The sequence below is a fragment of the Chiloscyllium plagiosum genome, unplaced genomic scaffold (genome assembly GCF_037043375.1).
Source record: "Chiloscyllium plagiosum isolate Xiang-an unplaced genomic scaffold, Cpla_swu_hap1 HiC_scaffold_15, whole genome shotgun sequence".
Taxonomy (NCBI): domain Eukaryota; kingdom Metazoa; phylum Chordata; class Chondrichthyes; order Orectolobiformes; family Hemiscylliidae; genus Chiloscyllium; species Chiloscyllium plagiosum.
The window spans coordinates 39,214,915-39,236,023 of NW_028270153.1; the positions used below are offsets into that span (position 1 = coordinate 39,214,915).

Here is a 21,109-nt window from a genome sequence, read left to right on the forward strand (position 1 = left end):
TTTATTTCTTGAGAGTTAAAATGTAAGAGTGCATGTGATACTTTAGTTGTTAAGACGTCCATATGGAGTACTGCATTCTGTATTTTTCATCACTTCACCATTGTTAGTTGTGCTTTGATCAGCCTGGGCCCTAACTTCCGCAATCCTTCAATTTGCTCTTTAGAAACTACCTTTTTAACCAAGTTTCTGACCACATAACAAATATGATTTTGTGATAAATTTCCCTAATTGTGCTACTGTGAAGCACTTTTACCATGTTGCAATTGTTTTATAAATTTAAGCTTTTGAGTTTTTGGGGAATGCAGTCAGAAAATAAATATTTTTAGGGAGGAAAGTGCAGATTCAGAAAGGTATTAACTTTGCTTTTGGCTACGTTAATGCTGATTGCCCAATGACCTGCACTTGTATCTTGTGAACGTTGTTATTGAATGATGACTATTTGACAATGGAAGAGGATACCAAGGATAAAATACTCCATACTTACCACTTAATGCACTTCTAATAGTGAATCACTAGATGGTAAATGGCAGTGAGAATCCAGACTAGATTTTTATTTCACCTTGTTTCAAGTATGTTAATGCTATTTATGGTTACTGCTATTCTTCCTGAGCTCAGTTAACTCTGCAGATTGCTAAACAAATCTATTTGGCAATTTTAGACAAATGTTCAATACAAAAACAAGGAATGAAAAGTATGTTTATTTAAAAGCAACAGTGAAGGGAAACTGTTCATTTGAACAAGAAAACACATTAATATCATCATAAAGTAAACCAGCAGGATTAATTTTGTACAGTGTTTATAGTGCTCATGCCATCTTGTTAGTCTGTGGAGCCTCAATCAGACATATTTTGTTTTTCATTTGAAAGGCATACTGATGCAACATAATTGAACTGAGGCTCATTGAACACTCGGACTTCAATTTGTGTTCAACGCACACATATACACACACTATAAGCAAAATTAATACAATATTTGGGTGTGAAGTTACCATGAATATAAATGACCAATGCTATTCAGCAACCTTACTATTTGTAGGGGAAATTTTGAGACAAAGTTTCAGTTTTGGCATAATTTATTCTTTTTCTATCTGTGCAGCATTCTCAGTGATTAGTCTCAGACCTTTCATTATGCATGTGTCAATACCAACATCCTGCGATATCACAGGCAAGGCTAACTGTATCTAACCCTGAAATGTACAATGCACTAAAATTTAATAAAGGAATTTGAAATTGTTCTGTCACATCAAAAGTTCGAAAGGATTCAATGTGGACCTTCTAAAATTTACATATGTTGCTTTATTGACTTTCTTTCAAAAGATCTATTGCCCCCAGTGTAGTAATGATGAACAAATAACATCCAACTAAATCTGACCTAAGTCTGAACTAATAACAGGCTGCCTCTACCTCAATGACATCGTGTAAACTTAATGCAGCTTCAAGTTTCCATTAAGCCAACAGAAAACTAAACTCCGGTTTTCCAGGCCTAATGCCAATAAGGCTTAATTTATAGAATTCAACCTATTAACTGATAAGGTCACTTCTCAGGTTTAGATATCAAATCATTTCTTTCTTGTTGGTTATTTTGTTAAAGACTTTATTGTTGCTCTAATCAGAAGAATATTTCATACCAATAAAATTATTTACAAGAAATTAACACTTATTTAAGTAACCACAGAAATTACAGTAGCTTACTTATATAATTGATTATTTTAGTCTTTTGCAGAAATAATGAAACTTAAAATCCTGGCGGCCTGAGCTACACATGCAATATAATAAATAAACATAGATTAAACATTGTTTATATTAAGTTTAAATCCATGTCAATATCAAAAAATGGCCACAGGCTGTACTTCAGAGTGTTTTATGTCACTGCTGTTTTCAGCCAGTTAAAAATACAAAACATATATTGCTGTTTTCTGTAGCAAAGTACAAACTGGTTTTTGGCTCCTCAGATTTTTATATATCAAGAAAAATAAACACATATAACACTGTTACATCCTATTTAACTGCAATATCTCCTTGTTTCTATACTTCAAGGTTTCTGTATAGGTGATTAAATTCTGTCCAAAGGCAGAAAAAGATTTAAAACATGAATAACATTCATGAAAAGGTCGTGCATAAGTGGAACATAGACCTAAAATATTTTTGTTTCATATCTAGCAACAGTAACAGAAAAAAGAGAACAAAGTTTAATTGTCTACAGTCATATGAAAGCATTAAAACTTCTACATGGTGAATGTATTCTAACATAAATAAATAAGGTAACATTTAATACAGCATATTCTGCTGAGAAGACTACTACACAGTAAGTTAATGGATGTTTGAGTTTGAAAACAGCATGAAATATGCATGGATATTCTCAGTATCACTAATTTATTTGTCTATTGATAATCAATAAGCAGTAAGAAATTACATGGAACCATTTAGTTAATTGAATTAATTAGCTAATTTACACCTAAAATTCTCATTTTACACTCAGTACTTGGCATTTTTAAGTGACAAAAATCATTGGAGCAGATCTACTACAGCAGGATCAAAGATTATCTTATATATTACATTCAGAGTCCAAAGTATCTTATTACACCAAAATACAAAATACTCTTTAGTTTCATGCTTTGTATCATAATCCAATAGGATTGACAGAAGTCAGATTTTCTTGCAAAGGTCTGATCAGTTGTATAAACATAATTGGAACAAATTTATCTTGAATGTATGTCTTTATTGTTTTATAAGCAAAACTAACTGAAATCTCATCTTAAAGATTTTGGCCTAGATTTTCTAATCAGTTACCATGGGTCTGATTACCACTGGTCCTAAAATAATGCCAAATAAAAAGCATGGGCTTGTATGTTTTGATGGAATCTCAATTTCAAACTATCATTTTTTTTTAAAGATAGATCTCATTTGGGGAACAAGGCAAGAAAATTCACAGTTCTTAAGGAAACAAAAACTGAAACCAAAACTGAACTGACTGAAACTGATTCACATAATGCAAAGCTATCGAGTTCAGTAGTTGCATTGGTGAGTTCAGGGTTCAGTAAAGGCAACATGAATAAAACAGAGGTTAGGCTGAGAAGCTAAGTATAAGCAAAGAGGTTAATTATTTCTGTTGTTTCTTTTAGTTGGAGATCTGCTCCCTATGGCTGGGGTGAGGAGAAGTCTGAGAAGGAGATGAAATTCGTTGTAAGGAAGAAAGAGTTTTCAATTTTTTTCATCTGTTTGATCTGATCTGTGTGCAAGACTGCTAAACCAATTTGTTAGATGTACCTTTATTATAATTAGTCGGAGGTGGGTACTGCAGATGCTGGAGATTAGAATCAAGATTAGAGTGGTGCTGGAAAAGCACAGCAGGTCAGGCAGCATCCTGACCTGTTGTGCTTTTCCAGCACCACTCTAATCTTGGCCTTAATTATAATTGCCACTTAATGTGTAATTTACAGATTATAATCCAACAGCAATTTGCCTGTTAATTCATGTTTAATGCATGTTGATCATGTGTTTTTTTTAGTTTACAGGATTTGGGCATTGCTGGATATGCCATCATTTATTACCTATCCCTTATTCCCTCTGAAAAACAGGGGTGAAATGCTTTCTTGCAGACCCTGTAATCCTTATGATGTTTATACTCACAGTGCTGTTAAGAAGTTCTAGTATTTTGACCTAATGAGAGTGAAAAAAAAACAATGTAATAACATTCGGGATGGTGTATGATTTGGAGGGGAACTTTCCCTGGGTGTTAGTATTGCCATGCTTCTGCAACCCTTGCCCTTCTAGAGGTCACAGTTTTGGAAGATGCTGTCAAAGGAAGCTTATTACGTTGGTACAGTGTATCTTGTGTAGATGGCACAAACTGCTATCACTGAGCATCAGTGACAGAGAGTATGAATGTTGAAGGTTGTGAATCAATTGTCAATCAAGGCCGCTGCTTTGTCCTATATGGTGTCAAGCTTTTTTAGCTTTTTGGGATCTACTCTTCTAAGGAAATGCAGAGTGTTCAATCATACTCCTGATCTGTGCCTTGCAGAAAATTGGAGAGGCTTTGGGAAAATCAGGAGAGGAGTTATTTGCTTCAGAACTTTCAGCCTTTAACCTGCTCTTATAGCCATGAATTTATATGGCATGTGCAGTTTGTATTCTGACCAACGGTAATCCTCAGGTGTTGATAGTCTTGGATTGAGTTGAATGAAAAGTGTAAATGACAAGATTCTCACTGGTTGAAGATGGTCATTGTCTGGTATTTGTGTGATCAGAAAGTTACTTGCTACCTATCAGCTCATGTCTGACAGTTGCTCCAGTCTTGCTACAATTGGACACAGATGCATTAGTACCAGGGAGTTGTGAATGGTGGTTAATGTTGTGCAATCAGTGAACCCTACTCCATTTCTGATGTAATGATGAAGGGAAGGTCATGGATGAAGTAGCTGAAGGTGGTTGGGATTAAGTCACTACACAGGAGGAACTCCTACAGCAATGGAGATAACCAAAGCAGTTAGTCAAAACAGTATTTGCTTTGTTTCACTCCTCTATGAATTTTTTAAAAAGTTTAAAATTGTGCAATTTAATGCCTTTCTTCTTTGGGTATATTAATGGGATTTTTAATTTCATTTTTTTGTAAATAAGTTACTGGTGTCTACCTAGATTATAGCAAAATGTTCAACAGGCTATAATTTATGGGCAAATTAAATGGGAATAACCTTCACCATTATTTATCCATACGTGGCACAGCAATGTCAGATGAAAATGTTCTGGCTATTTAATGCAGTGATCCAATAATTGATATCCAAGATATTCAGCTCTGTCATTGATTCACAAAATGGCATGTCACTGTCAATCTCCATACTGACAATATATTGACCAATGTGAAGTTCAGGTGTTTGCACAGTTATTAGGAATTGAACTTCCACCAGAAGTTGTCTTGTCATTTGCAATTTAAGTATCCCTTTAACAAATTGTAAGTATTAATGCTAATTACCCTCTCTGAAAATGACACTCACCTCTTCAGGCTTTAATAGTTTTTAGTAATTGTAATAAGTAAAATTCTTTTCTTCCTCACTTTTTATCCAAACCTTCTTACCCACTCTGATTATTTCTCTTCCTGGAAATTATTTGGCATTGATTTCAACATACGCTCACTTCTCAGTTCTTGTAATGTTTAGATCACAATCTAATCTGATAAAGCCAGTATGCAGTTTCTTGCCCTGTTCACTCATGCCCCAGTTCCTTTGTTTCTCTCCCTGCACCACTATCAGCTCACACATTTAGCACTTGATGCACAAGTATTTTGGAAACGTACCATGCAAGGGCAGGCCTAGCTAATGGCAGTATCTGTTAGATACCCGCACAGCAAAAATGTTTCATTATTGTTATTTCCTTTACCAGGTCAAACTGAAATAATGACTTGCAGCTTGTTAAAATATTTTGTGTGTTCAATCACAATTGCATTATTGTAATTCATTGTGGATCCCACAAAATAAAAAAATATATCTTCATTGAAATATTCAGCAAAGCTGTTTTAGAATCAGTTTAATTCTTAACCTGTTTTATTTGCTTTTTATTAGCCAATCTATTCTTGATTTCTGCATAATGTTTAGATTAAAGGGTTATATTTACTTATCAGAAGTTCCTGTTCCAATCACCTCGACCGAAAAAGTGGCATTCAATTACACATGAAAAGAAAAACATGTTAAAATTAGATTCCATATTCTGAAACTTCAATGTTCAATTGCAAAACTGCTGTGTGCAGTACTTATACTGATCATAGCAATTGGCAGGATGTCTAGGCACTTGACATTAAGTGACAATTATCAGGGTAACTTTTAATGGGAATGCAGAAATCAAGGCCCATAGATTGTTTGCTTTTTTAAAAAAAACTGATGGCATTCAAAATTGAAGTACATCATGCACGATTCCAAAAATGCTTCCTTACAAGGAAATAAAGGAGTAATTTTTAAACACTCCAGCCAGTTGCATCGTGGAGAACAGTGACTGAACAGTGGCCTCTCCTCACCTGCCTGTGGGAAACCCGAGATGCATTTTGCCTGATATCAATAATTCAATTTGGGAAATTTCCCAGCTCAACTCACTATATCCTGAAAGCATATGCCTCAACAGGGTATGTACGCATGTGTATGTGTGTGTGTGTGGGGCAGTGCAGCAGGGAGTGGGAAAAATTAGGGTAATGGAGATCCTGGAGTGGAATTGAGCAGATTGGAAGTGACCACAAGGGCTATAGGAGTGTCACTATACAGACTCTTTGAAAGGCTTGTTTCTATTCTCTGGAATTTTGTCCGAGTTTATTTTAATCCATTAGGCCCTCTAACCTTAACAGTTCCGACCCAATTCCCATTGCCATGCACAGCATCTTTCTCCCACTCATAATACTCCCTCAGTCTCTACTCACCGACTTTCAAGAGCTCTTATGGCACAATGCCACCTCATGAACCACCCATGGTCTCTAAAAGCACCAATGCTAACCCATGCCCCTGATCTGCTGGCCTTTGCCTTTACATCTTCCACGCCAGCTCATCGAGCATCCAACACTGGCAGACTACAGAAGTTCATGTTCAAATTAAACAAGTTCTAGAAACTTTGTTGCAGATTTCAGTGTATAAAAAGTCCATTCAAATCCCATCAATACATTTGAAACTCCTCAAGTACTTAATCCTCTCTACAAAAGAATTAAGTACTTGTATTCATAATTGCACAAAGACAGAATTTTAAATAACCTATTTAAATTGAGCTGTCAATTAAACTATGAACTTAAACCCCCTCCCAAATTATGATAATGGTTGGCTGCTTTTTACCACCTATCATTAATAATACTCTAAAAACAACAATTCACATTGCTCGAGCAGATTTTCTTTAACTCCCAAACACTGGCAGACATCTTTTTTGCCTCAACAAAATAGGAAGTGCTAGAGAAACCCCTCAGGTCTGGCAACATCTGGGGAGAGAGAAATAGAGTTAATGTTTCAAGTTCAGTGACTCTTCGGGACCATTCAGATTGTTTGAAAGGCTTGCTCCTGTTCTGATTTTAAACCAGTTTTGTCTTAACCATTAGGACCTTCATCAGAATTGGTTCAGAATAGAAACATCACTGGACTTGAAACATTAACTCTGTTCTCTCCTCACAGATGCAGCCAGATTTGCTGAATTTCCAGCAATTTCTGTTTTTGCTTCATATTTCATGAGTCTGCAGTTTCAATTTGTAAAAAGTCGGCCATTTAACTTGACAATGCTACATACTTTATAAGGATTGTAAGTCTCACACAGTGGGATAGTGCCTTTGCGGCCATGAAAATGGGATCAGTTTGAACATAACACTGTTAGATTAGATTAGATTACTTACAGTGTGGAAACAGGCCCTTCGGCCCAACAAGTCCACAACCGCCCCGCTGAAGTGCAACCCACCCATACCCCTACATTTACCCCTTACCTAACTATTGCTCATGCTTGAGTCAAATCCTGACTCCTATACCACACTGCCGTAATGACATCGGTTGGAAATGGGGAGGCATGGCAGGACTTTCATATGTAGCTCCCACTGGTAGTTTTAAGTCCCTGGAGTCCTCACAGCTGCAAAAATCTGGCTCTAGATGTATAACAAAGGGAAGCTGAAGACTCAATGCACATTTTGCCGCAACTTACAGGGGAGATGTAGATAAAGTCAGGGAGGTAAATTCACACCATCGCTGATTTGTAATTTCTTTCTGGACCTATGGGCAGAACCACAGTTCTTCTTGGCTTTGCACAAATTTAACTTGGAAAAAGTTTCCTTGCAGCTTCTGGAATTAATCCATTTACAGATCACTGTTTAAACTGCTGAAAGGCAAAAAAACATGATTGAACTGCAATGAATTCTCCCACCATGTCACCCTTGAAATTGAAATCAAAGTCCTAACTTGGTCATAGTACCCTAATTTGCATAATAAACAGGTCTATCATTTGAAATTGGCAGGTTCTTGGGTGTTGGGTGAGAAGACCCTTTTAAAACTGCAATGTAATACTGCCAGAAAACAAGAAAATTTCCCAAATCCATCTAAAGGTATTACCTTGTCATAAATGCCAATCTCAGCTAGTTATAATCAGTCCCAGCATGATTAAAATCATCAAATTAAACAAACAGCCAAGTGATCTCACCTTTCAGTGATAGTAGAAAATAGGTGGTCACAGGCTTGTAGCCAGTTGTGCTCTTTACCCGGAGTCAAAAGCAACGATAATTGGGAAGATTTCATAGTGGGGTGACTAATCTGCAACTACACATTTTTAACAATATTGTCAAAATTTAAATCAGTTCTACTATTTCAAATTGAGAAATTAAATATTATAGAAAGTACCATTATATTGGGGCTTTGGAATATGCTAGGTTCACTCTGGTTTATAACCTTTAAAAGTTAGTGCATTTTCCAGCAAGTTCTTAAGGTTTAATCATGTGACTTCCTGTACCTATGGATCCTAAGTCAGACAATGGTGATTCCCATTATCTAATATAGAGTTTTGAAACTCAGAACATCAATGAGATTTTTTAAAAATTACAATTTGAAGTATTTTATGTGTATTAAGAAATATCTGTAATTTAAGGCACTAATCCTCATGCTTCTGATAACATGTGACTGAACTAAACTTCCCTCAGTTTACAATGTCAAAACTGTTTAATGTAATAACTGTCTAATTACATTAATTTCAATTCATTTCACTTTCATTGTCTCATCACGAGGCAGTGTAAAAAAGACACTCAGAATACGATATGATGTTTTGGATATTCAAATTATGGAGGATTTTTAAAAATATCGTGTGTTTCAGGTTATAAATACACATTTCTTTACTGGACCATTTCCCACAAAAATCCTTCTGGTGGTAACACCCAACAAGGTAATATTTACCAAAACGTATTTATAGAAATTGTTTAAATATCTGGAAGTGTTCAGTGTGGCTGGTGTAATTATTCACATTGTAACAAGACCTGAAAATACTAAATAAGCATTTCAATCAAAATTTTGGAGAAGCATGCATCTCTGAGGTACTTTTATCTTTTTTCATATAAATCTTACAAGGTAAAACAGTCCTGAATGTATATCCACACAAAAAGCATAAATACCTTGTCATATGTAAAACAAAATTTAAAATCACCTATGCTATCATTCTACAAAGTGCACACATGCAGAGAAAAGCAAGAAAAAAAAGCTCAAAAGATTTTGTACTTCAGCACAAAAATGGAAAGGGTAATACCCTGAAAGCAATCAAGTAGCAAGTACTTTGTGACATGGCTGGTCTAGGCTCAAGACTGTAGTTTGAATGCATTGACAGAAATACTGTTAGGCATTTTTTTAAAAAAATCTTAAAGAGAAACAAGGTCTGTGATTTGTATCTTGTAGTTGTACAGCTTCAATGTGCCAAAAAATTTCGTCAAAAATATATGGTTACTAACTGCAATTACGTGTTTTTTAAAATGTAATATGGCATTCAAAATGTAAAGCAGTATTAAATTTGTTGCAAAGTAGTGTTGGTCTTCCTTGTATTTTTAATAAATTTAATTCTGAAAGCTTCACGATGTTAAAAGCAGATTTGTGCATTCCCTTTTCATTTAGCTTATGACAGCATTGCTCAAAAATAAATACTGACTTAAGTATGTAGTTGGCATAATTAATTTTAAAATATTATGAAAAATAGTTCATTGACAAACATGCAACAAACATGAATCATAATTCTCTTACTCATCTGATTAGGACTGTAATGCAGAGAGAAAGAGAACAATGTGTTAAAAATTCACGACAGACCAATATTTCCCTTCATGACATATAAAAAGGCCTATGAATGCAGCGCAAAGCATCCACAATCTCTTCTTCCAAAAGGCAATCTCTAAGGAAGTAATGTCCTCTGTTATTTTCAGTGGGGAAAGAGTGCACATAAAATGGGGAACACCACTTTACATTTTTCATGGGGAATAATGAACAGAGGAAAATATAGCCCTAAATCTTTTAGACTTAAGAGTTAAGTACATACAGTCATGTTCATATTAATTTTTTTTCATTGTACCTAGATTAACCAAAAATGTCATCAAACCTACAAAAATATGTGAGTAAGATCTCCCTTAACTAAGTCAACCTTTTCTTTTCGAGAATCTTTTCCTCTCCTCCCCTCCCTTTATACAATAGAATAATCCAAACTTTCAAGCACAATCCTTGGCAGCTAGTACTGTATTATATAAACACAGACATAAGGTAAGGCAGTTGTTAGTTTCTACAAATAAATTCAGGTCAGTTGTAGATCTTCCAATGTATCTCATTTCCAAAATTGTAGGGCACAAACTGGTGACAGAAAACAGATCAGGGAATTCTTCAAAAGGGAGCAGTAAAATCAGACTCTGCAGTGTCTTTCTGTGTCAGGTCTTGCAGGATGTTTAACTTTCCAAAAGTCGTCTTCCTTATTCTCATCAGAAAAAGTACCACAAGAGCTTCTGCAACGAACACAAAGAATTTGAGTGACATCATTCTTGGTTTAAGAGAAAATTAAGAGGAAATTTCTAAAAATGTTATAAGAAAACCTTAGGCTTTTCTATTTTACAACTGAATCAAATAAAGATTGTTAAAGGACCAAACATATTGTGGAGCAATTGTAAGTGCAAGGAGTTTGTCAACATCTTTGTCACGGAGATATGGACCATTTGATCTACTAGTTCTGCTGCTTTCCTCCCACTTGCGCACTTCCTCTAATACTCATCCTACCATACCCTGAGCTCTCATTTTTTTCTCATAGTTTCTTTATTTCCCTCATATTCCCTCTAAGCTTATCTTGTCTTTATAACCCACCTCTGGTTCCATTGATCTTATTCCCACTAAACCAATCATCATTGAATATCTCCCTAACATCCTTTTGGCCAGTATCATTGCAAGTTTGTTCTCTGCAGGTGTTTTTCCCCTCTCATTTAAATTTGGCATTATCACCCCTCTCTATGTTTATACAAGGACTGTGAGGTCAAGAGTATTATTTTGAGGAGAGGGACGATAATGGCAGATTTGAATGAGAGGGGAACAACACCTGTGGAGAGGGAAAACCAAAATGGAGCAATTACATTGCTGGAAGTGTACTGCAAGCCCTCTAACAGAGAAATAGAAAAGCAGATATGGAGGCAAATTGCAGGGAGGGGTAATAGGGAGCGTTAATGGGGAACTTTAATTTCCTCAACATTAACCATGAAAGGTTTAAACAGACTGGAATTCTTATATTGCATCCAGGAAAACCTTTAAAGTCAGTATATTGGAGGTCCTACAAGAGATGTCCTGGACTCAAGTTTAGGTAATGAAATTGGGTACGTGGTTGAAGTTTTATTGGAGATGCATTTTGCAGACAACGATCAATATTCCGTTAGATTCAAGATTATCATGGAACTGGACAAAGATGGGCCTGGAGTCAAAGTTCTAAATTGTGGGAACTTTAATAAGATCACAAGTAATTTAGCTAAAGTGGACTGGGAACAGATACTTTTAGGTAAATCTGGGTCAGAGCAGTGGGATGCGTTCAAGAAAGAAATATGGAGTACAGGACAACCTGTTCCAATAAATCTAAAGGGTAGGGCCAACAAATCCAGCAAACATTAGATAACAAGAGATATAAAGAATTGGATAAAGAGAAAAAGGGATGCTTATGGCAGATACTAAGGGCTTAAACAGAATATGTGAAGGAGTATAGAATATGCAGGGGGGAACTTAAAAAGGAAATTAGGACAGAAAAAAAGGGAGCATTAAAGTGTGGTGGCATATAAAATAAAGGAAAATCTTAGTTTATTTTACAAGTGCATTAAAGATAAAAGGAAAACAAGGGAAAGAATAGGGACCATTAAGAACCACAGTGGTAACTTACATGTGGAGCTAGATGATGTAGACAGGGTTCTGAATGTATACTTTGTGTTGGTGTTCATTAGTGAGAGGCAGAATAACTATGATAGAATTAAATAAGGTAGTGTAGACAGAGAGGAAGTTCTGAGTAATCTTGTTAGCTGAAAATTAGATAAGTCCCCTGGGCCAGATGAATTGTATCCCAGGCTGTTGATTGAGGCAAGCGGGGACATCGCAGGGATGCTGGCAATATCTTAAATTCCTCTCTGGTCATAGGAGAGATGCCTGAGGACTGGAGGACAGCCTATGTGGTACTGTTATTCAAAAAGCAATCAAGGCATAAACCTGGAAACTACAGGCCAGTCAGTCTAATCTCAGTAATGGGGAAACTATTGGAAGCAATTCTGAAGGACAGACAAACAAGGTGTTAATGAGAGAAAATATTTTGTAACAGATTCTGTTACAAGAGAAGAAACATTTGACAAACTAATGGAATTAAAGACAGACAAGTCATCAGGACCTGATTGCTTGCATCCAAAGGTTGTAAAGGAAATGCCTGCAAAGCATTGGTCAAAATAATGGAAACATTGGACAAAATAGTCCAGAAGTTATTGGATTCTAGGAATGTGAAATACCCTTGTTCAAGAAGGTAAGGAGACAGAAAGCGGGAAACTATGGACAGTTAGCCTAAAATCTATTGCTGGGAAAATGATAGAATCTATTTTTAAGAAACAGCAAAGCACTTAGAAAAGATTAACATAATCAAAGTCAACATGGTTAAGAGAAATCATTTTAATAAATTTTCTGGACTTCTTTGAGGATATAACAAGCAGAGTTATAAAGGAGAACTGGTAGACGTAGTGTATTTGGATTTTTAGAAGATGTTCTATAAGGTGTCACATAAATGTTATTGTAAAAGAAAAGAGCTTATGGTATTAAGGGTAATATGTTAGTGTGGATTGAGGATTGGTTAACACACAAAGCTGAGAATTAGGATTAATGGGACGTCTTCAGGCTTGACAGATGTAACTAGTGGAGTACCACAAGGATCAGTCCTAATTATTTACTGTTCATATTAATGACTTTGAGCAAGGGACAAAGTGTAATTTGCTGATGATACAAAAATAGATAGGAGGATGTTATTTTGAGGACATTTAGATAGGTTGAGTGACTGGACAAGATTTTGGCTGATGGAGTTAAATGTGGTGAGGTAGGAAGGATCAAAAAGCAAATTATTATTTAAATGGAGAGAGATTCCAAAAAACGTACAATGCAGAGGGATCTGTGTGCTCTTCCGCATGAAACACAAAGTTAGATTTTGGCCCTTCTTGCTAGTGGTTTGGAGTTTCAAAACAAAAAAAGTCTTGTTAAAACTGCACAGGGTGTTGATGAGGCTGTATCTGCAGCTCCTGTATTTACAAAAAGGATGTAGTAGCTTTGGAGACTGTTTAAAAGAGATTCACAGGGCTGATTCCTGGGATGAAGGGGTTGTCAAAAATGGCTAAATAGGTTAGATCTTTATTAATTAGAGTTTAGAAGAATGAAGATACAAGATTCTAACAGGTAAATGCACAGTGGGAGCATCTCAAACTAGGTGACATAGCTACAAAATAAGCCGACATGCAGATAAAACTCAGATACAAAGGAGTTTCTTCTCCCAGAGGGTAATGAGTTTCTGGAATTCTGTACCCCAAGGAGTTGTGGCAGATGAGTCGCTGAAAGTATTTAAAGAGGAGGTAGATAGATTTTTGAAATATCGTGCAATTGGCAGCTCTGCTGAGTTGGCATGAAAGAGCAGTTGAGGCCTTGGGTGGATCAGATATGATCTTGCCGAATGGTAGAATGGACTTGAGGGCATTTCTGATGTTGTTATCTTCATATGTTCTCATTGACATCATCTAAAAGCACAATGTTAGTTTTCAGATGTACATTGACAGGATCGAGGTTTACCTTTCTCATCTCTACTTGGTTAAATTTTCAGACAGCTTCTCTGACAACCAGTATGAGCCCAAAATATCCACCAATTAAATACTGGGTCCCCATTCTAAACTCTGATCCTGAGCTAGTGACTCCATCTCTCATCCTAGCAACAATCTGAGATTAGCCAGTCTGTTCGCAACCTTGATGTCATGTACCCTGAAACGATTTGCTGACCTCAGTCATGCCATCACCAAGACTGCCTTTCTCCCCCTCCATAACATTACTCAAAAATCCTGTCTCAGCTTGTCTACTGCTGAAATCTTCCTCTATGCTATTACTTCCAGACTTGATTATTCCAATATATATTCCTGCCTGGTCTCCTACATTTTTTCATTCTATAAGCCTGAAATTAGCAAACTTCTGCTGCACAACTGAGCATCTTAAATCTCGTTCACCCGTGCTCACAACTTACATGACTCCTGCTCAAGAAATATTTTAATTTTAAAATTCTCATCCTTATTTTGAAATCCCCCAAGTGTCATCGCTCCCTATGTCTGCAATCTTGTCAAGTCTCAACCTTTCAAGAATCAGAGGAACCTTGGTTATCTGAAGGACATAGGTGGGCAGTTAATCAAATTCTAGATAATTAAATGTAGGATAACATAGTTTAGCCCAGCATTGGGACTTTGCGATCTTGCCGGATAATCCGATATTCGGATAACTGAATGCCGAATAATTGAGGTTCTTCTGTATTTATATTCCTCTAATTCCAGACTGTTATGGTCCCTGATCGCAACTGCTTCAATACTGATGACTGTGTGTTCAGCTATCTGTGTCCTAAGATCTTGAATCTTGTTCAAAGTTTTTGCGAAGATTTGTAGCTCGGGTGCTCGTTGTTGTGGTTCTGTTCGCCAAGCTGGAAGTTTTTGTTGCAAACGTTTCATCCCCTGGCTAGGCGACATCATCAGTGCTTGGGAGCTTCCTGCGAAGCGCTTCTTTGATGTTTCCTCCGGTGTTTATAGTCACTATAAACACCGGAGGAAACATCAAAGAAGCGCTTCGCAGGAGGCTCCCAAGCACTGATGATGTCGCCTAGCCAGGGGACGAAATGTTTGCAACAAACCACTATAAACACCGGAGGAAACATCAAAGAAGCGCTTTGCAGGAGGCTCCCAAGCACTGATGATGTCGCCTAGCCAGGGGACGAAACGTTTGCAACAAAAACTTCCAGCTCGGCGAACAGAACCACAACATCTTGAATCTTGCCCTACCTCCTCCCCACCTCTTTGCCTTGCTTTCCTTTTTTTATGAAACTCCTTAAAACCACATGTTTGACCTAAGGTTTTTATCACCTGACATAATATTTCCATAAGTGGCTTGCTGCCATATTTTGTTTTGTAACACTGAGGTGAGGCTCCTCAGAATGTTTATTACATTAAAGGTGCTACATAAACATAAGTTGTTTTTGTTACTGCTTTGTTATCTGAATGAAAATCTGGTTCTTACCTTACAAACAAGTTATGTTAGGAAATGAACAAACAAGACAGCTAGGCCAATGTTCAACAGAATGACCATGGCAATCATAATGGTATTAGGTCCCTGAAATAAACATAAATAATTCGTCAACATTCTGGGTGTATTGTACAACAAAATGTACAGTTTGTTGATTGTAACATGCTGTCACTAATTATTTCAAATAGGTGCAAATAATGGTTTTAAGATGTTTATATTCTATAAGTATTTAATTTTGCCAATTATTTATATACAATTCCAAAACTAAACTGTTTATTTTCTGTGAGGATCCTGTAATAAGAAAAGTAATTCAAAATTCTGGAGTTTTAGCCATCCAACCTCCCACAGTCTGACATGCTTGCAAAGAGATTATCTAAAGCAGTAGATAGATCATGACACAGGTTTAGTTCATATAAAGGCTTTAAAAATATTTTTGAAAAGACCAAGTACACTTTGTCTATTTCCTTTCAATATATTCATTGCAATACCAATCTGGATATTTTAAACAACATATGGTATTAGTTAAAGCAGTGCTGCAGTTCAAATATCTTTCAACACTACAAGTTTAACTTACTATCACACACTAAAAGTACTTACTGTAAACATTACATGTGAAAATAATGCTATTGTTAACTTTGGCATGATGCTATTAAATATAACACTTTAATACTCTAATATTTCCCATACAGAATAAGATTTACATAAATTGAGATGAAGCATAATTGAACAGGACATAGGATGCATCCAGAAGGATAATGGCAATACAATGATATTTGTATTTCTTGTGCCACAAATCATGGACTTCTAGCAAATTGGTTCATCCAAAAAGGGCTCAAACTCATGTTTATCTAATATCTATTTTCTATTAAGGTCTAAATTTCTATTCTTCCTGAGGAAAAGATAGGTTGTGTGTTTTTGAACATGAAATAATTCCGGAAACAATCTGCCTGGTGATCATATTTTAGAAGCAAGTCAAACCTCCATATAGACTTGGTAACCTGACTTGGGCACACAATACGAAGGTTCTGTTAGTACAGTCATGCTTATTACAGGATAGGTCTGTCATTGGGCACTGAGGTATTTCATAGTAAGCCCCAGGTAAATTGATATTCAAAGCATAAATGGGTATTCTGACCAGAGCTTGAAATAATGCCAGCAAGCTGACCAGTACTTTGAGCTGATTCAACACCAGCAGTATTTTGTTCTGACAACTGATGTCAACAAGTAAGGACTTAGCTAAATTATATCTCTATCTTTTTACAAGGAGCATCTATACTACGTATTGAGGAAGCAGAACTCTTACAGTTCTGTATGAAATTGGAATGTTATACCTCAAACTTTTGTGAGCAAAATTTATTATTGTTACAACCAACTTTGTTACAGAGTTGAAAATATTAATCAAATTTCTTCTGATTTTATACAAGTTTGCGATGGTAAATGACAGCAAAGTTATCAGCATTAGCTGTTATTATGCCTCTAAAATTGACAGTTTGCTTAGAATAATATGGACTGTGCTCCTCCATAGTGTGCTGTTAAGGCATCCCCAGACTGTCATCTGAATAATCAAGGAACTGCTGAGAACTTCCCCTCTGTTTTTCTCATTGCAAAAACCACTGATAAACTTAATCATGTAAATGAGGCATAACTGGATTTTTAAACAGTATACTAACTTCATAATTAATGCTGAGTCACATTAACTCAGAGCTATACAGCACGGAAACAGATCCTTTGGTCCAACTCATCCACACTGACCCAATATCCTGAACCCTTCCTATTCAGATACCCATCCAGATGCCTTTTAAATGTTGTGATTGACCCACCTCTATCACTTCTTCTGCCAGCTTGCTCCATATATACACAACTCTCTGTGTGAAAAACGTACGCTTTAAGTCCCTTTTAAATCTTTCCCCTCTCATCTCAAACCTATGCATTCTAGTTTTGGATTCCTCTACCCTGGGGTAAAGACCTTAGCTATTCATCATATCCATGCCCCTTGTGATTTTATAAAGCTCTCTAAGATCACCCCTCAGCTCCAGGGAAAATAGCCCCAGCTTATTCATCCTCTTCTAGAGCTCAAACCCACCAATCACAGCATCTTCCTTGTAAATCGTTTCTGAACCCTTTCAAGTTTAACAACATCTTTCCTATAGCAGCAAGACTAGAATTGAATGCAGTATTCCAAAAGTGGCCCAACCAATTTGCTGGAGATCTGCAACATAATGGGCACCAATTTATAATTTTTAAGAAGAAATATTTCATATATATAGCTTTATAATTTTACAAGAAGCTCAAATTTCTCCAATATGATAAAATTAACATTTTTAAGTAGTTAAAATTTATACTTAACCATTTTGTATTTCTTTCTGGGCATTCCAAAAATAAGTCATAAATTCTAAATTTAATCAAATATGACCAGAGAAGAATAAACATCTAAAATTATCTTTCTGTTACTAAATAGAAAATAGTGTTTAGATGTGCCCCTGTAATGCCAAGCATGCTAATGCTGGGAAATGGGAGATAGAATTGGTAGGTGCTTGTTTTCGACCAGTACTGACTCTGTGCTGTAGACGTCAAGTAAAGGGAAAGTCCCATGGTCCTATTTTGAACAATAGGGCTGCTCTCTTAGACAGAGATGACTGGACGTGGTTTCATTCCAGAAAAGGGGAGATTGAGAAAGACAGTCTTACACGGCAACATCATTGATCCCAACTGTTGGCATCACTCTGCATCACAAACCAGCCATCCAGCTAATCAACCCTTTGTAAACCCTCTATGACTCTAAAGAAAGGCATACTTATAGATATTTTCTTATCAACCTACTCAGAGATGTTACTGCATATCATTGAAGTAAGTGAACTTGAACCCAGAGTCTCCTAGTCCAGAGATAGGAACATACATTCACTGCATCACAAAAGTCCTGGCTGTACTTAAATTACTTCATTTAAGAAGAGACGTTCAGCAATACTGACTGCTATTCTGATCAACTGGAGCAAGATTCCATTATGTAACATGTCCCCCCAATGCCCCGCCACCACCAAATGAAACCAAGCGTGGATGCAATGTAGCCGGTTCATCGACCAAAGTCATGATGAAGCAGACAATAGGCTGGTGGGGACCTTGAGTATATTCAGGGCAGTGTGTGCTACATAATCTTACATGTCATACTACGTATAACTGAAGCAGGCAACAATGGAATCTGATAAAAACTAAGAGTGTGAGAAAGCTGGAGCAGTCTTCCAAGGAGAAGGAGGAGGATATCAAACGGGAGGAAGATCACTTGTACATGATAGAGTCAAACTGAGTCAGGTGCTACAAACTAAGCTGGATTTAATTGTTACCTGTTTCCAGTAATGAGAGCTGGGTGCAATAACCAGACATTGCTCAGCATGCCAGCACAGTGTGTTTGTACCTGCAGGGAATGCAGTCTCTACTTGCTCGATTTCTATTGATTTTTGCAAATAAAAGTTTATGCCATGCACTATTTGAATATATTTCTGTCCATGATGTCCCCAGTGTGAATAATGATAAGATTACAGTGGGCAGTGAGGACAGAGTATCTGTCACTTAGTTAGGATTCTGAGAAAGGATACAGCTACAGAATGGTGAGAGTGTGGTTAGATGCTTAAGCAGTGATTAGGATAGAAATGTACAGTTGTAAGTGCATGGAAGTGTCAACCGTGCCACCTCCGTGTTGTGAAAGTACTGGATTTGGGGCAGTGTTAAACCACTGACAGTGAAAGGAAACTCCAGAGTGCTAATGACCAGGTGTACAGTCAGGGTTCCAAGATGGTGTCTGTGTTAGGAATGCTGGTCTATTCCAGGTTATCCCGGCAGTGGCAAGTTCCTCCAGTTCCTGGTAGAATTTGGTTAGTATCTGACAAGGGATGCCATAGGCAGGTGGTGCATAGTTAATTAGTAGAGCTTGGGATAATTAATGCAAGAAAACTCACTTCGCCTCATTGAGAGAAACCTTCCATGAAGCTTGACAAAATGTCAACAGTTGCAGCCTAATGTTTACTTTTTTACTTTATTCTGATCAATCAGTATTGGTGCTGGGCTCTTCAGTAGAGCTGGAAGTAACAGATTGTAGATTTCAGCTCATTCACAATATCTTTAAGTCACTTGGAGCATTTTTAATGCTTTCCTACTCTGAATTTAAGGAAACTGGATCTTTAGTATATCAACAAATAGAAAGACCATTTTGATCAGTGATCAGTATCCAGTGATTTCAAATGATTAATGGAGTTAGGTTTACGAACATGAAGATTATTATTCATGGTGAAATTTATTCTTGTTCTGTGATAGTTCATACAATAGTATGCCTCCACTGCACTAAACTTTTCACTAAATTGAGTATAGGGAACTTCTCCACACTTACACGCATGTTGGAAAACATAAAGGTACAAGCTTGCGTCTTAACATAGTAAAAGATCTGATCCATCATTTAACTCAATACATCAAACTACTATTGGCATGATAAATGTGTTCTATTCCATGGAACCAGGTGGTGGAGGATAGAATTGAAGCCAATCTTTAAACACTTGCATATTTATTTACAGTTACACATTACTGTGTATGCCTCCTAACCCAACAACTACATTTTCTGTGTTTATTTATAGGAGCTCAAGTGAATCCCCTGTTAACGCCTGCCACCTGTATGCAATTAATATCCAGTCAACAATGTTGCTTTGCCTTGTCCCCTTAACATGCTTGGATTTTAATGTCAATGTAACAATATACTAGGAGGACATTTATAATGTGGAGTATTTATCCAGCTGTTCTAAAAGCCAAATTGTGTCACAGGAGACAGTTTGCAAATCAGATTGTAAATCCATGTATTATGCCCATGGCTCTAATGATAAACTCACCTGATCAAATTGTGCCACGTCTGCTACCTCTTTCCCTGCTGTGTCAGGTTGTGTTATGAGTTTAGGTACTGGTTTTGACACGGATTTAAGCCCAGGCTTGGGTTCAGGCTTGGACTGAGGACTGGATTCTGGTCGGGGTTGTGAGTGTTTTTCCTGTTTAGGAAGTGGTACGACGGTTTCTTGCACTTGAGGCACTGGCTTTGGTTCTGATTCTGGCTTTTTTGCTTTGATCTCTGCTTTTGGCTCTGGTGTTAAAGGTTTTGCTGGGTGTGCTTCTTGCTTGACTGGCAATAATTTTACAGGAGTTTCATCATCCACTAAATCTAAAGGTGGAGGTCCCACTTGTGTCCGCACAGCGTAACTGTGGTAGCTGTCATGGAACTTAGCATCTTGCAGCTGATGTGGTGGGATGGGTTCTCTTGCTTTGATCTTTTGATTTGTACTAGGCTTGCTTTCAATTCTTTCCAGGGGCTTTATATCCAAATCATAGTTGTTTTGTAGTTGCTCCTCCAGTTTAGTTGGGGTTCTTCTATTGTTCTGGAGACTGGAGGTCCTGAGAGGATTTCGATCATTGGCAGATGACCTGTTCTCAGCATGCAAGGTCAGTGAACCAGAAGGTGTTGAAGGATGACTAGTTGACCGGTTACTTTTATTTTGCTCACCATTCCAGTAGCCGGGACTCAAGTGGCTGGAGTCTTCCATCTTGGGATTTGATCCTCTAATTTTTCTAACCTCTGGTGGTGTCTCCAAAGGACTTGGAGAAGGAGTGCCAGCAGGGGATGATTCAAGTGGAGTTGCAGCTTTTTCATGGAGTCCAGGACTCTCTGGAGGGGTAGGTGGAGGCTCTTCTATTGATGGAGGCTCCTGGTCTGTATTTTCTACGTTACCTCCATTTTCTATTAGTTCCTGAAGCAATCTTCTTTTCTGATATTCAGGACCTGATTAAGAAGATTTAGCTGTTTAGTACAGTTTCATG

The 21,109-nt window shown here is 37.0% G+C and overlaps 1 protein-coding gene across 1 annotated transcript in view; it reads right to left on the reverse strand.

Annotated features, from left to right (window-relative positions):
• Positions 1–678: 678 nt before the first annotated feature.
• Positions 679–21,109, reverse strand: part of jph2 (junctophilin 2) — a 105,465-nt gene continuing 85,034 nt past the window's right edge. Inside the window, exons 4-6 of the mRNA XM_043710295.2 lie at positions 20,134–21,071; positions 15,260–15,352; positions 679–10,455 (exon numbers count right to left, since the gene is read on the reverse strand). Of these exons, the coding sequence (XP_043566230.1) occupies positions 15,272–15,352; positions 20,134–21,071 (1,019 nt within the window). The 3' untranslated portion in view covers positions 679–10,455; positions 15,260–15,271. The remainder of the gene's footprint in view (positions 10,456–15,259; positions 15,353–20,133; positions 21,072–21,109) is intronic.